Genomic DNA, 16745 nt, shown 5'->3' with positions numbered 1-16745 from the left:
AGATGATAATTAATAAAAAATGATTAATATTTTTAATACATCCCGAGAAAATGGACATAATTTGGTCAGATGTAAGTATACATAATTAGATCCGAAAAGATCTGAGATGGCATATATAATATGATTATTTTATATGATTATATATAATAATATTCGCCGATTTGGCGCGATATGATCTTATTTTTATATAATCATATTTGACCAGATCTATTGTTATAATCAGATCTACTCGAATATGATTATATAAAATAAAACATATATATGATCGTATCTTTATATAATCATATTCGGATAGATTTGATTATAACAACAGATCTGGTCAAATATGATTATATAAAAATAAGATCCTATCGCGCCAAACAGCGAATATTATTATATACAGGGTGGCCCATTTTAATTTATACAGTCGATTTTTTAAAACACTAAAAGAGATACGAAAAAATGTTTCAGACAAACATGTCACGATTTCGAGAGGGACATAAGATGATACCATTGGTTTGATCTTGAATAGTCGTTTGAAGGTCACGCGAAGATCACCTTCAATTTCTTAAATTGAAACCCCAACTTTTTATTGCAGATTCTTATTCTCCATCGAAAAGTAAGTAACTTTTGTCTGAAACATTTTTCCGAAAAATGTCATCTTATGTCCTTAAAATGTCCTCAAAACTCATCTTGAAGATCATTTTAAGGACATAAGATGACATTTTTCGGAAAAATGTTTCAGACAAAAGTTGCATGTTTTCTCGCGTAGAATCCGAATCCGTAATAAAAAAATACCATGTCTCATTAAAAAAAAATTTCAGACCGGAAGTTAGAATTTCGATAAACAATAACCCGTCTAGTTGTATCCACATTCTCTGTCGTGTATGGAGATCAACGTTCGAACAGTGTATTGTCGAATACCGATTTACGTAATCACGTTTGACATTGTCGATATTCGACAATACACTGTTCGAACGTTGATCTCCATACACGACAGAGAATGTGGATACAACTAGACGGGTTATTGTTTATCGAAATTCTAACTTCAGGTCTGAAATTTTTTTTTAATGAGACATGGTATTTTTTTATTACGGATTCGGATTCTACGCGAGAAAACATGCAACTTTTGTCTGAAACATTTTTCCGAAAAATGTCATCTTATGTCCTTAAAATGATCTTCAAGATGAGTTTTGAGGACATTTTAAGGACATAGGATGACATTTTTCGGAAAAATGTTTCAGACAAAAGTTACTTACTTTTCGATGGAGAATAAGAATCTGCAATAAAAAGTTGGGGTTTCAATTTAAGAAATTGAAGGTGATCTTCGCGTGACCTTCAAACGACTATTCAAGGTCAAACCAATGGTATCATCTTATGTCCCCCTCGAAATCGTGACATGTCTGTTTGAAACATTTTTTCGTATCTCTTTTAGTGTTTTAAAAAATCGACTGTATAAATTAAAATGGGCCACCCTGTATAATCATATAAAATTATATCAATACTTATATCTGACCAAATTATGTCCATTATTTCCAAAATATATACATGTATGTACATTTAAATATTTACATCATACTGACGACTACACTTACCAAATCATCAATGCATTATTTATATTGGCTGAATATTTAATATAGTTGTAGAATACATCGTTGTACATACAAGTTTGAGCTCGTTTAAAAACTATTTTGCAGCACGCAAGAGAGCGAGAAAGAGAGAGAATTATATATATATAAACGTTTCGAGACTTATATGGCGCTCTCTAATTGCGGTTTCGCTAATTAGCACTTCCATCGTGATTGCGCGATTATTAACAGTTTGGTACTCTCGTAATGAGCTCCGAGTTACGAAGCTCGCGCATGGAACTGAGTGCCTATTTTACGCATTCTATACATTGCAAAAAGAGATAAGAGAACATTTCCACGTTTGAGGATTCCTTTATCTTTCACGGTAACACAAATCGCGATTCTTTCGACAGAACAAGGATGATAACAGGATGCTACGTATCAAGCTCGCAGCAAATTAAAAACGCTCATACACAGCCAACAATCGGCTTTTCCCGCATCGGTGTGAAACGGAGTAAAAAGCATTCCGTTCGTAGTAGGTCGCTTGATAATTTAAGCGACGGTCGCCGAAAGAACTCGCGAGTACCTTAGAATTTGTGTCAGGTACTTAATAAAATATATGAATGTCTTGCTCCACTTCGCACACGGTGCTTCGCTATTTTTAATGGTCTCCGTAAATTCTGTCGCTAACGGATTCTCGGCAAACGTAATTTGGCCAAGTCACTATGGTTCGTGTATCATACTTTTTTCAGAGTTCCTCTCGGGATAACATTTTTAAAGCCTTGGATAATTTATTATTTAAAATTTTATTCGATTTCATTAAACATTTAATTGCGGGAATTTTCTTTTCTTATCCGCTGCAGTTGTAAATCATGTCAATGCAACATTCGGCGAGTCACTGCATTTTACACAAGAGTAATCAAGAAACGAAAAAACTTCGAACGGATCTTTGGTAATGAGCCGTGTCTCAAGATTGTACACACACACACACACACGCACGCACGCACGCACGCACGCACGCACGCACGCACGCACGCGCGCACACACACACACACACACACACACGCATACACACATACATACATACATACATACATACATATATATAAAATTTCATTTGCTCTAGTAGTTTTAAGGCCAATCAACAATGTGCTCTTTGCTTCTTGTTTTCTGCTCTTTGCCTCTTGCTTCTTTGTCTTTCACACACTATTTTAGTGCGTGAAAGACAAAGAAGCAAGAGGTAAAGAGCAGAAAGCAGGACGCAAAGAGCACATTGTAGATTGGCCTTTACATACATGCGTCTAGCGGCAAGCGACATTCGCTTCGCACCTGTTCACATACATGACATAATGATCCAAGGCCATGATGATAATCACCCCGCTGATCATCAATTCATGAAATATGGATGTTACATGTGACCATGTATGTATGTGAACAAAAACGATTTGAATGCTTGAATATTAAAAATTCGCGATTTCTATTGTGCGAGATAAGAGTGAAGAAAATGGACATGACAATGCAAAGTGCGGAATATGGATACGTGATTAATGGCGTGATAATTATTACTAAAATGTATACCTTGTGATATACTTGATACACTTCTGTCTGATTGTGTTCTAATAAATGTTCTTAAAAAAATGATGTCACATCTGTATACGACAAAATAACGTAATAATTTTAAAATTACTCAATGTTTCCCATTTTCCTATTAAATTCTTAAAAGATAAAAAATAAATTCTGTAAAAACGCACTAAAGCCCTTTATTCTGAAAAATATTAAGTTTTTCAGAAAATAGAAGCTTTTACGTTATAATTTTCATTACTTGGAAATTAAAAGCAAAGTGTATATATCAATTTGTCAGTTCTTGTTTCATAATATATGCATAGCACATGTATATGAGCAACTATGAAACCGTAGAGAAATTTGTTTTTACTTTTTCACAGCAAAATTTAAATATGAAATTCATGGAAAGCCAATATTTCGTTTTACTCATATCTATTATAAATAATGTATGTTAATGAGATAGCAGTTTTAATAACTTGATGTTTCTTTCTTATTTCAGGGGTACGAGGGGTCACTGCTGAAAGTCACGAGTAAAAATGGGAAAACAGCGTCGGTAAGTTGCTATTCGCTTAATTGACGATAAAATTCGCTGATGCTACATTTTTAATGTGCTCTTTTTACTGTTTGCCGAAAAGCGCACCGACAATTTTTAATTCAGATAGATTTGCCCTAGATTTTATGGGTGAAATATATTGCTGTCGATATCTTTCATGTACTCTTTTCTTAGTGCGGAAAAGGTAAAATTGGGTCCCGATCTTTTTCGAGCAACTTTTCAAGAATTATATATTTAGGAAAGAAATTTTCAAATCAGTTACGTGTGGAATGATGGAAATAATGGATTCTTTCGTTTACTCACTTCTTTTGTCTTTTTCCTCCATTCCATCCGTTTTCTACGAGGAATTCTCATGGGAAATGTGAACAAATGTGGAGAGTTGGTCCACAAGTTTTGATCGAATTTGATTGAATTTTTGGAGCGTAGGGATTTTAGGTGATTTTAAATATTTTATGATTATTTGCGCTTGTTAATACTTCATTCATTGCTTCCTTTTTATTAACAATAGAAAGAATTTTTCTTAAAGCAAACAATGTGTTGTATCCCATATCGGTAACTTTTTATATTGCATAAACATACATTTTTATATTAGATTAAGAATAAGATAATTATTTTAGACTCTGAAAATCATAAGACAAGATTTATTTTTTTAAACCAAGAATAAGTGTTTTTTATTTGAACAATTTCCAGAACATTATGAATGAGGAAATAGTAAAAGTGATTACAAAAATTATTGGCTTTCTATAATATTTAAAGAAATGAGGAGAATATATGCGCGCATGTGTGTACACACACATACACACGATATATCCAAGTACCAGAAATTCGCAAAAGTTAATATTACAGATTTAAAATGCATCACAATGATTGCTAAATGCGGTTACGCTAAAAGCATTTTTTTTATTTATTGTTGAACGCGCACTCGTTGATTACGTGAGTCACGAAGCCTTAGAACTACCTAACCAGCCGACAGAGAGAAATACATCAAATTTCATCATGCAGCAATGCCATCGCGCGTTACTCAGCCCAGTATAATCCCTCGAGATAACATTAATTTATGCGGCGACGTTGGAACGGCACACGCGAGAACATACTGGCGCCGTAAAATCCCTAATCCATAAAGCATTAACATTTTTTTACTCTGTGTCCATTTTTTATTCCACGGCCTTTACCAGTAGCGCGCGCGCGCGGGCGTGGACGCGTGCGAGCGCGAGGACGTGCACTGCTTTCTAAAATAAAACCATGGCGATGGTATCGACCGCAAAAGAATCGCATTTCACTTGAAGAATGTCCAAGTTACGAGTATTTTAAATTTTCTCGAATAGAGGCTGGTCCGACCTTAATCCGGACCGCTCGCTCTTTCATCATTCCTCGCGAATCCGCAAATCTCTATATTTGAGATATCAATTATCGAATAATCCGTAAATATTTCATAGACAACAACAACGTAAATAACATGTTTTCGTTCCTACGCGCGGCTTGACCTCGTTGTAACCAGCGCGGAACGCGAACGGCTGTTCGTAATGGCCGCGGTGATGTAATTGGATATAATACGAGCAGAATGCGAATAAAACGGGTGCTAGAGGCACAGCCGAGGCACGGTTTCCGTGTGAACGGTGCTTAAACCTCCTTGGCCACTGGCACGGTTCGGTACGACTGACTGTGCGAATCGATACCAGGTCGGACCAAGCTTTCTGCCATTTGTTTCCTTCGGTCACCGTTGCATTAAGAACGAAAAGCGACCCCTCGAGGAGCAACCCCTCAAAAATGGCGACGCGCGTGTTGGAAGCAATTCTTGTTGCCTCGTATTCTTCCATTATCTGGCGCTACATGGCATTGCCCAGTTCTGTGCACAAAGTCTCTTTGTAACGCGGTGATGATGATTTATTTCCGCGAAGTTGCCGTTAGAAATCCTCCGCGAGCGTGGATTTATCTCCTCTTGATCCAATTGAGATTGCATTCTTCACGGGATGGATTAAACTCGGACTTTCAGTTTGCTTAAATTAAATCGATTGTGCCTCATGGAAAGATACAAATTCCAAATCAAGTTTTTCCTCGCACGGTTTTACGCTGTTGAGTAACTTAAAAAAAGTTGATCGTGGAGCGTAATTAATTACACTCGGAGCGTAGACTCGGATTTATAACTGAGGAGTGAGATGATAAAAATTATTATAAAACATTTTTAAAATAAAATAAAACCTGAATGTTTAGAATAATTAAGTGAAATATAAAGTTTATCTATCTTTAAAATAATTTCTTATATTTTCCTCTTTTATTCTATATATTTGAAATGATTAAATTACCGAAAATAAAATGTAAATGTGAAATACTACAATACAATCAATAATATATTGAATAATATAATACATATTGAATAATATAATAAAACGATATAGTAATATTGATTAATGTACAATTTATTTAATAAAATGCTTCTTTCACATGTGCATTCAATAATAACAATAGTTATGAAAAGTTTATATGTATAAACATTTATTTTACTGCATTGTTTTGCTGATCTTAATTACACTGTGCTATTTTAACATTCTCAATTATCATATTTTATTCAACTATTTTATCATATCTAAGTCCCATGTATAAAAAAAGAATTTCTCCTCACGCCAAGAAACAGGGAGCAGTTTCCATGAGAACAAAGCTAACAATAAATCAAAACGTGCTAAATTCGCGTGTCACTGCAATTCCGAAGACATTGAATTTTCTTGAGCGAAGGTACTTTAACACTAAACCTACACCGAGAAAAATAATTTGATTGTACCAAGACGTGTATGATAGAATGTATTTTGGTTGCCACCAAAGCAGAAACCAAGCAGAATTTCTGGTTATCACGATAGGACTGGATATTTTATAACTGAAACGTTCGATAGACTGTACTATAATTTGGTAATTCCTAAAGGAACTCTGATTCGTCCATTTTCCAACAGACAGACTGGTTGAACTTACTAGATTTCGAATTAATGGAATCAGATTTTTTTTCAGTGTACCGACAATTTATATATACTTAGTCCTACCGAATATTATCAATATATGTAGGGAACAAAGAAGAATGAGATTGCTGTCAGATTCTGAAGACGAGAGTGAAGAAAACGACCAGCACTGAAATTTCTGTTTGTAAATTTCTGCCGAAATGCAGCATTTTTAATCAAAATTTCAAAACTGGTCAGCGTGGTTTAGTGTTAAAAACCGCGGGATAAGCGTTATCATAATTTCCGGGATTTTCGATTATAGTACGAGCACACAGTACCTTATATCGCGGGCGGAGTGACGCCCCTTCACCCTACGCCTTCTATCCGAGCTTACGTGCATAATTGCATGCACATTCACACGGCCGTGATGCATACGCCGCGATGTAGTCGCCGCGGCTTTGTGCCGACGCCGCCGCCGCCGCCGCGGCGTCCAGACCAAGAAAAACCGATAGTCTGTGCGTCACATCGCCGCGGAAGTTCGCACGGGTTCGCGGAGCACGGGTGTTACAACAACGATTAATTAAAAAAAAAGAAAAGTAAGAAAAAGGGGGAGGGTAAAAAATGCACGGGAAGTAGGAATCGATCGTTCCCGTGCAGCTCGGCGTTGCACGCATGACCATTAACCTACATCGCGTCACGATGCACGTATCGATAAAAAAGCCGCCTCGCCAGTATTACGTTTGGGTATTCCGTGTTCCCGATAAGAATAATTCCGGGAAATCGCATAATGCACGCCACGGGAGGCACGCGGACCCGCGTGAACCCGCGGGTACGTGTGTACGTGTATATCTGATATATGCTCGTCGAATCGATGGAAATAGATTGCATTTCTGCCGCGGAATAAAAATGGGCCGACTTGCATGTCGCAATCGCAGCAGGCAGCCGAGCGCGCACTGTTACATGCATCAAATGGTGAAAGTGCCGGCGTGTCTATTTTTCGTTTCTACTTTTAACCGCGATCGCGATTATTGTAGCTCGTATTATAAGATCTACGTAGCGTGAGAGACCTGCGCTTGCACGTGTGTACGTGCGAGATATTGTTAATCTGATATTTCTTGGTCCTCTCATACTGTTGTTCTGGAAATTGATTCGGAAATTCAATCTTGCTTATGAGAATCTTATGCCCTTCCGCCCTAAATATTTGTAGAAATTAATAATAGAATATTAATAGAATAATAATATAATATTAATATAATAGAATAATAAATAGAATTACATTTGTTTCGTTTTCATTATCAAAATACCTTTTTTTTAAACTTTATCATATCATATTTTGACGGGAATTATTATGAAAATAAATTTACGCTTTACAATTGTGATTTATAATTACAAATAATGTTGATATTACATCGATTCTAGAGGATAAGGAGCAATCGATATGAGAAATTTTAATGAAATGGCAATTTAATAATTAAATGCCATCTGTACCGTAAGATCTCTCGCATCAGCATGGCATCTCTCGAATTCCACTGCGTCAAGAGAGAAATTCTCATTCGATCAAGGAGGATCCAATTTTATTCTTTCGGATGCGTGAATATTCGAGGAACGTAGCGTGGAAATAAACGACAGCGAATAACGAATCCCGCGTTAACGATCGAGCATTTCTATCTCTCGCACCGTAGTATCAGCAGTGCTTGCGATTGCAGCTGGTGCAATCGCGCGATGCATTATGAAGCACAGTAGGTTTGCCTTGACGGTGTTGGCGATCGTTAACGCGGATTGATCCGCGCGTTTTCGCGCCGCGCACGACGCCCAGCGTCCTCGGGTGCTCGGTTAATTTCGTATAAACCGATGGAATCGATGCTGTCTGCCGAATAAATTAGTAGATGCGCGCGCGCGCGCAGGTAAAACGGCGTTATCGGAGAAATGCAGCGGTGATGTGCAAGAGAGAGAAAGACGCGATTGAGAAAAACCACAACGATTCGATAAACGTGGTTAACCATATTAGCTATATTGACGATATTTTTTGCAACGACAGGAAATCTGTCATATCTCCACGGCAGGATAATTCAGTATTTATAAGCATATCTATTAAAAATATTACATAAAGTTGCAATAAAATCACAGATTATCATAAACAAATAAATTACGTCGATTCAAGTATTATAATTCATTTAAATGATTAGGATAACTCCAGGATAGATGGCCATAATTTTCTTTTTTTTAAGTACCGGAAACATACTGTTTTTCAATAAAAAATTTCTTAAAAAATAGGCTAGTATTATTGAAATATTTTCTTTCATAGAACATATACGCGGAAGAGATGACCATAAAGTACAAAGTTAGTTGGACAGCCTTAAAATTAACGTAAAAGTAGATAAAAGAGAGGGAAGAAATGATTCCGGATTAAAATTAGGCCTAAGAGAGTACACTTTTTATATTTTTAGAAAAAAGATTTTGACAAAAGTTGCTAAATAGCGTCTTTTAAAATCCCTTTCTTTCCACTGCCACAGCTATTATCCGCTTTAGGGAGTTATTCAACTATCTGAAAAGAAAAGAGAAACTTTATTGGAAAATCTAGTAATAATAATTCCACGGATGACTGGAATTCTGGAGCTGCTGTGGCCATCTCTCCCAATTATCCGAGAGAGATGACATAGCATTTCATAAAACATGGCGGGTACGAGTGGAAACTCACTCAGTTACACGCGAAAAGCTCTAAATAAACCTAAAATCTCGATCTCTCTCAGTTCAAGCCAGATATTTCTGATACCTACTTATGCGAAAATAGTAACATCCAAAAAAATTTTTAGCAAGCAGTACAGTTTAAAATGGAGATATTTTTACAATTATGTTTTTCTGCAAAACGTTAAATCTCCTGATGCAACTAAAGCTCACCGCAGACTGAGTAATAATACAGCTGTGCGGCCAGTAGCGAAATTAAAGCGATTAGTCATCTCTTTCATGTGGCCATCTATCTCGGAATTTTACTCTATATATTATTTTATGTTTAAATAATGGTTTATATTCGACTTATATTTTTTACCTAATTATGTTGCATCGCTCGCGTTTCTACGCATTCGGAGTAGCAAAAGCTCACCGGAAGGAAGGCACTAATCGTGTGACAAATTCAATGAATAGAATGCTTCTTGTGGTTTTCTTTTTTCTCATTTCAGCCAGTGGGATTCGTGACTTTTCACACGAGGGCGGGAGCGGAGGCGGCGAAACAGGACCTACAGGTAATAGCCCTTTCCTCGCAGGTAACGCGAGGTAAGGCAGGTGGGAAAAAGGCGGTGGACCCTCGTAGGGAGTCTCAAGGTTGACGTGCGATTGATACAGTACACATACAGTGACGCTCGCTCGTACAAATATGCCCGGCAGTTTTGTTACGATTCCACCTTGCCTTAGACTCTCCAGCTCTGGCACGGGTTAATGCTCTACCTCTGGCTCTTACCTCTATTAGTTATTTACACCCACAATCTTTTTGTCTAACTATTCATCTGTATACCATAGCTTCTCTACCCTCCTTTCTTTCTTTCGTTGGGATCAAATGTAGTATTATTCTTTGTCTACTTTGTATACGTGCTCTGAAGCGTATTGTAATAACGCTGCACCGTGTGGCATTATTTATATATACGTACGCGTATATATACACACAATGCATATATACATATATGTATGAAGCATTGTGTGCGTGTGTGTGAGATTGCCTTCCGACAAGTATATCATTCCGTTACATATAAATCTACACATATGTGTGCTGTAAACTTCATCATCTGACCAAAATCTGACTAAATAATAGTGAAATATGATAACGAAAAATTGTATTAAACGAGACATTTCTGATGTATCACGCTTCTTAAGAAGCAGTTATGAAACATGAGTTTTCAAGTTATAAATTCTCCGATTGAAATTTTGAATCTTTGCGTTTCGCATTTTTTCAAATTTAGAATATTATAATTGCAAAAGTTTTGATTACTTGCCGAGATCTTGCTAAAATTTTATAGAAACTTGTTCTTGATTTAATTAAGAATAACTTTAATGTTTTGTATGATAATTGCATACATGTGCTGGTACACATATCTAAAGTATACATTTATATGTAACGCGTATATATGTATCTGTAAATACATATATATCCACAGGGTGATCAATATCTTCTGTTTTAAAATAGTCTTACAACTCATGTGCGCTAGATTTCGGGACAAATATAAAATTCGGACGCGGACGAGCTTTCATCGTACGATGATAATCGAATCAAATTTTGTGATATTAATATTACATATGACATATGTCATATGTAACATATAGTACTAAATTGATCACCCTGTGTAGCTCTACCATACCGTTACAACTGACTTCACGCAATTAGCAATGTTACATAACCCAAGTATGGCAAACGGTAAATTACTATGTACGAAAGTACATACCGCGTAGAGAAACATCCTTTTGTCGGATGGACGCATTTGCTAAAAATACCCCAAAACGGACTAACGAGCGACTCACCTTACGAATACACGTATAAGAAGAGAAACACACACACACACATACACATATACACGCCCTTGTGCTAATTTCCCTTTTATCCAACGTAAACCCATATTATTATTATACTTAAATCACTTTCGTCGCTAGCTAACGGCAATTTAATGGACTCGGACAATATTTATTGCATATGCAAAACGCACTGTGCTAAACTGTGATATCGCGGACTTGAGTATCGTATTAGCGTATTTATGAGAAAGTTAAAAGATATTCATTGCAGCAATATTTAGATTTCGTTATTTATTGACGTCAACTTAATTTTGTGTACGATTTTGGCCTGTTGGTATATTCTGAGATACATTAAAAATAATTAAAAAGATTATGGATATAAATTAATGTGTCAAGTTTTAAATTTTTCTAAAGATAGAGATATTTTTGAAATGGAAACCTTTTACATCTAATAAAAGGTACCGTTGACAGAACGGAGAAATTGAGATAGATGCTCCTTGTGGAAACGTGCGCGAGTTAATAACTTTTATAAATTGTAACACTATCTACGTTGTATAAAAATTTCTTTGCACATTTGCAAAACCTTAACGATTTATGTTATTGCTGCTGCTATTTTCGTATATCTATTTACAGGTATTTTTGGTAATAATAAAAAGTAAACAGATAGTGTAATTTCACATTGTTTTGCAACAATTATATTTGAAAAATATGCGATATGTAAACTTCCCTGCAGAGTACCTTACTACCGTTGTTACTTTTGTAGAAATAAACGGAAACGGATTATTTTCGTATTGAATAATATCATCCGAAGAATATCCTATAAGTATCCATGTTCGGCCGTTGAGCAAAAGATCGCTTTTCACGTGTCGCAAAAGAACTGCGTTATTATTTATCGTTGAATGAAAGATTAACCCGACGCGCTAGTGACGAAAGAGAAGGGCTTTTATTGTCGCTCTCTTTTCTCATTCTTTCTTTCTTTCGTGTTTGCCTACTACACTACCACTGTCCATCCACGTGTGCGCTCTCAATTTACTAATTTAGGGAATCTATTTGCAGCAGGGGGTTAGATTCGATCCTGATATGCCACAAACCATACGTTTGGAATTTGCAAAAAGTAACACAAAGGTTAGCAAACCCAAGCAACCAGCCGCTGCAGCAGCCACCTCGCACCCCGCTCTGATGCACCCTTTAACGGGACGTAAGTATGCACCGCCACTCGTTCACTCGCTGAATTCGTCTCACTTACTATTTCTCACCCACTGCACTGACTACAAAGTGTCCCACTTCCTATTGTCACTCGGCTCTATTTTTTTCTTTTTTTTTCAAAGAAGTATTTTTTTACATACATTACCTCCTCTTCTCTCCCCTCGCTCCCCTGCGGCGAGGTCCGAGATCCTCGTCGTCGAGGGATCGTAGGGCAATCGATCGACGTGCGAAGGGGTTTCTCGCGACAAACCTCCGTAGTTGACACCGTTTTACGAGCAGGCATACACCGGGTATATATATGTACATACAAGCGGTGTACACGCGGCACGCGGCATTAGACAATGGCGCTCGCGCGCAAATTGTCAGACTCATTATGACGGAATCGGCGATAATAACAGCTGTTAAGTATAGATAATCTTCGATTTCCCCGTGGTCAACGTAAAATGCGAAGTCCGCCTAACGTCGGCGTTCTGCTGTTCCATCGGACGATATTACAAGTTATTTGATTGTTTGATATTACAAGAGTTCTTTCTACCTGCGATGACGCATATTAATTTGTAATACAAATTGACTCGTTTGGCTGTCTCTCTCGATTTGTTAATTTAACATTCGTTATTCGTTGCGTATCTGATACGTCCCGGTTAAAAGATGGTTATTACGTGCATTGCAAAATATTCACGTTTAATCGACGAGGTGAAGGTGTCCCGTTCTGTTTGAGTCGAATTTAATTATGCGCTCGCAATATTTCTATATATCAGTAGACATCCTGATGAGAGAGAACAAGAGTGCAGTCCGCGACCGCGCGTTTAATTACTCAGGGGAGCGACTTTAATCCTGTGCTCTATTGCAGACCTAGGGAGCCCGTTCTTCCCCGGTGGTCCTGAGTTGTGGCATCATCCACTGGCGTATTCTACGGCCGGCGAATTACCGGGCACGCTGCAACATGCAACGCTGGTGCATCCAGCGTTACATCCTCAGGTCCCCGTACGTTCCTATCTTTGACTATCTGCAGACAAAGCTCTGGAGCCGCCGACGAGCGCCCCGATGCACGTTAGTGATATATGATCGTTATACTCGATTATTCTTACCCGATAACCAGGGAGATTCGCGAGGACTCAAGGACCGAGAAGGGTTACCTTGACTCCTCGACTCCCGGAATTTTTAGAGTTTTGAATTTTCGAATTTTTTGTTCTCTAGTTCTTTGAATCTCTAGACTTTCTCTTGAGCGTTCTGAATCTTCGGATATATTTACATAATAATAAATTATTAGATTTCTTGATACTTGATTTCTCGCGCAGATTAATTTAGATTAATAAGATTTTGGATTTCTGAATTTCTCGAAGATAAATTGTTTAGATTACTAGTTAGATAATTTAAAAATTTGTGCAAAAGATTAAATTATAGTTTTGATAGGTAAATATATTTTATATGTTAGTTTTGAATAGCATTATATGTGCAGGTATATGAATTATTAGATGTATGCAAAAGCTTTAGTCTTCTTTCAGCACTATGGTGGTATTATTATTTATTTTAAATTCTCGCTTCTTTACATTTTTGAAGAGTTGGTATTGAAGTTTGTAAAATATATCATGTCATATGACATGATTTAACGATAAATATAACTTTGAAAAATAGTGAATGCGATGAGCAATAAAAAGCTATATATACTTTTCATATTTAGCAAAACATTTTGGACTTGGTCTGAAAAGTTTTTTCTCACACGGCGTATTCATCCAACTTGGCACCTTCGGATTACCACTTATTTCAATCGATGCAGTACTTTTTAACTGGATATTACTTTCGAGATATGATTGAAATACGAAAAAACTGTTTTGCAAAGGAATATCAAATTTATCCGAGAAATGGTAAAAAATCGTGAAAAATGAAGGCAAATATTTTTATGCCTGAATTGTATTGCATATGTTATGCACCTAAAGCAAAATATGCAAAAAATAACTAAAACTTTTGCATACCTAATATTAATCAAGTTTGAATAATCAGATTCGATATTTTGCCAAAAAGTAAAAATAAAATAAAATTAAATAATAATACAGATTTTACATTTTTATTTTTGAATTTTTATTTGTGGAAAAGTACGATCAATAATTTATTATTTGATCTACACTGAGAAGAAATTGGCCTTAATTTAATTGGTACTTCCGTTGTTAATATTTTATTTGATAGAGTAAGTCATTTTGTGCAAAAAACATATTACATTATGTAAAACTACATCGGAAAGATTCTAAGATAGTTGTGTAACGAGAATAAAGTAGCACATACAGATTAATGCAAGTAACATTATTTCTATATATATACGTGAAATATCGGTCAATATTCAATATTTTATAGTATAGTTTGATATCATTATACGTTAAATCGATTGTGTAATTAGTTAGTGCACTTTGTTCGTATACATCATGTAAAAATATATAACTGTATTGAATCTGTATTATTCAAACTTCGAATGGTAGAGTTTTAAAATTATCACGATTCTTTCAAAGCTTATATGACTAAAATCAATCATAATTGCTGCAGACTGACATTAAATCAATCTATAACTTATTTTTCTATTTGATACATTTATCGCGATCGATAATTATAATCGATATATAATAAAATAATAATTACATAAATCGCGATCGTTTATTCTCTTTATTAATGAATGTAAAGTAAATATTGGTTTTAAAGAAGTTCAGAGCTAGAGAAATCAGAGAAGATCCTAGTCGCGAGTACATGTTTAACTTTTAAGATATTAATGGTACGAATAGTGGTACCGAATCGTCAAACCGTGGGGTTCTATTGATTTCTTATCGCGTAAGCTTGTACCAGGTTCATGCGAGGTATCTATTGTGGTAAATTCTAACTTAATCGCGTACATTTGCCAATTTCCCCGAGGATAAATAGCACAAGCATATAATTACGAATACTTACAACGATACAATTTATATTTTATTGATCGCAATATGTATATGATGCTATCTGCTGCTTTATATATTATATATTATAATAGTGGATCAATATCGTGTTCCATAACATGTCACGACAGATCGCGAAGTAAATAAAAAATGCAAGAACTAACAATAACGATATTTGATACGACATTTATAAAATAAATACATGAGTATTTGATATTTTCTGAAATTTTGAATAGTAAGATTTCTAGTTTTTTATTGATACTAGTTGTGATTTTCATTCCTTGATAATAAGAGTACTATATTATACATACATTTGTGCTATATTATACATACATCCTTTTTGTGATTTAAATATGCAGATTTAAAAATTCAATTCTTGATTTTATACTACGATAATAATTACAGTTTCTGAGATATTAAAGATTGCATAAGTATAAAAGATTGCACTGAAGTTTTTTTATCTTATTTGATATCTTTGAAAGAAAAGATTTTATATTATGTCCTAGTTTTTTTAATGAAAAAATAATCTCCATTTAAAAATATATAACTTGAAACTATGATATTAAATAATTTTAAAAGTAAGTTTAGAATTCACATATAAAAATCACATATGTATACGACGTCGTTACTTTGTTAAAAGATATCGATTCTCAGAGATTGGAAAAAATTGCATGACATGTTATGTTCGGAAACGATTGGGGCTTTCGTAGTAAGCCAATTTTGCAATTCGCGTGAAATCTCGAACACAAATCATTCCTATTACTGAAATCGAGAGGAATTCCCGATATTTCTTGAATTTATCCGCCGCACACGAGAGGAGAAATCCGTTGTATTGAACGTTTGATAAATCGAAAGCTCTCGAGCTTGGACTGCCGCGCTATTATCTCTTTTTTTCAGTATACGCGCTTCACCATTCCTTTAACGAAAGTAAAAAGAGAATCTTCAGGTATCTACTCGAGGAATAACAAGCCAGGAACGTGGTGGCAATAATGTCGGAACTTATTAAGCCGCTTATTCTACGAACTGAGTCGATTACTTATGTTCTTATGTTCGAACGATTTGGCAAGAATATCATTACTGAGGCTTATTATCATTTTAATACTTTAACTTAATTGATATATATATAATATTTTATATTATTTTATGTTATACTATATTTTAATTTAATCGATATTTGATACAAAAATAAATATGAATAAACATTTACAATTTTGTTTCATGTTTTTCATATACTAGTACAACACAGGCGCGCGCTATTTTATTTTGCAATATTAATAATGTTTTCGAATAATAATATCTTATATCTATTATTTATTATATGCACAATTATCACACTCTACCAAATTGTTAACCTCCACGCGAAGACAGCCGCGCGATGGTAATCTAAACTGAACATAACGCACAACGCGAATCGAGATAACTAATCAGCGTCGCGGAAAAGAGGCAACAATGATTTCGATTTGATTTAACACGGCTTTTTTAAGAGTGGATATATATTGATTTACGGATATATTTTACATGCATTTACACGAGAAATTTATAT

General features: G+C 35.5%; 1 protein-coding gene across 4 annotated transcripts in view; it reads left to right on the top strand.

Annotated features, from left to right (window-relative positions):
- LOC105286702 (protein couch potato) overlaps window positions 1–16745 on the top strand; it is a 67064-nt gene that overhangs the window by 30511 nt on the left and 19808 nt on the right. For 3 of the 4 annotated variants that reach the window (XM_011351835.3, XM_011351833.3, XM_011351837.3), the window contains exons 3-6: window positions 3610–3663; window positions 9764–9826; window positions 12138–12279; window positions 13138–13271. In XM_011351835.3, the coding sequence (XP_011350137.1) occupies window positions 3610–3663; window positions 9764–9826; window positions 12138–12279; window positions 13138–13271 (393 nt within the window). The remainder of the gene's footprint in view (window positions 1–3609; window positions 3664–9763; window positions 9827–12137; window positions 12280–13137; window positions 13272–16745) is intronic. The other variant, XM_011351834.3, reaches the window with a different exon arrangement.

Source organism: Ooceraea biroi, chromosome 1 (genome assembly GCF_003672135.1).
Source record: "Ooceraea biroi isolate clonal line C1 chromosome 1, Obir_v5.4, whole genome shotgun sequence".
NCBI classification, from domain to species: domain Eukaryota; kingdom Metazoa; phylum Arthropoda; class Insecta; order Hymenoptera; family Formicidae; genus Ooceraea; species Ooceraea biroi.
The sequence above is the reverse complement of the archived record's forward strand: the minus strand, read 5'-3'. Positions and strand labels throughout refer to the sequence as shown.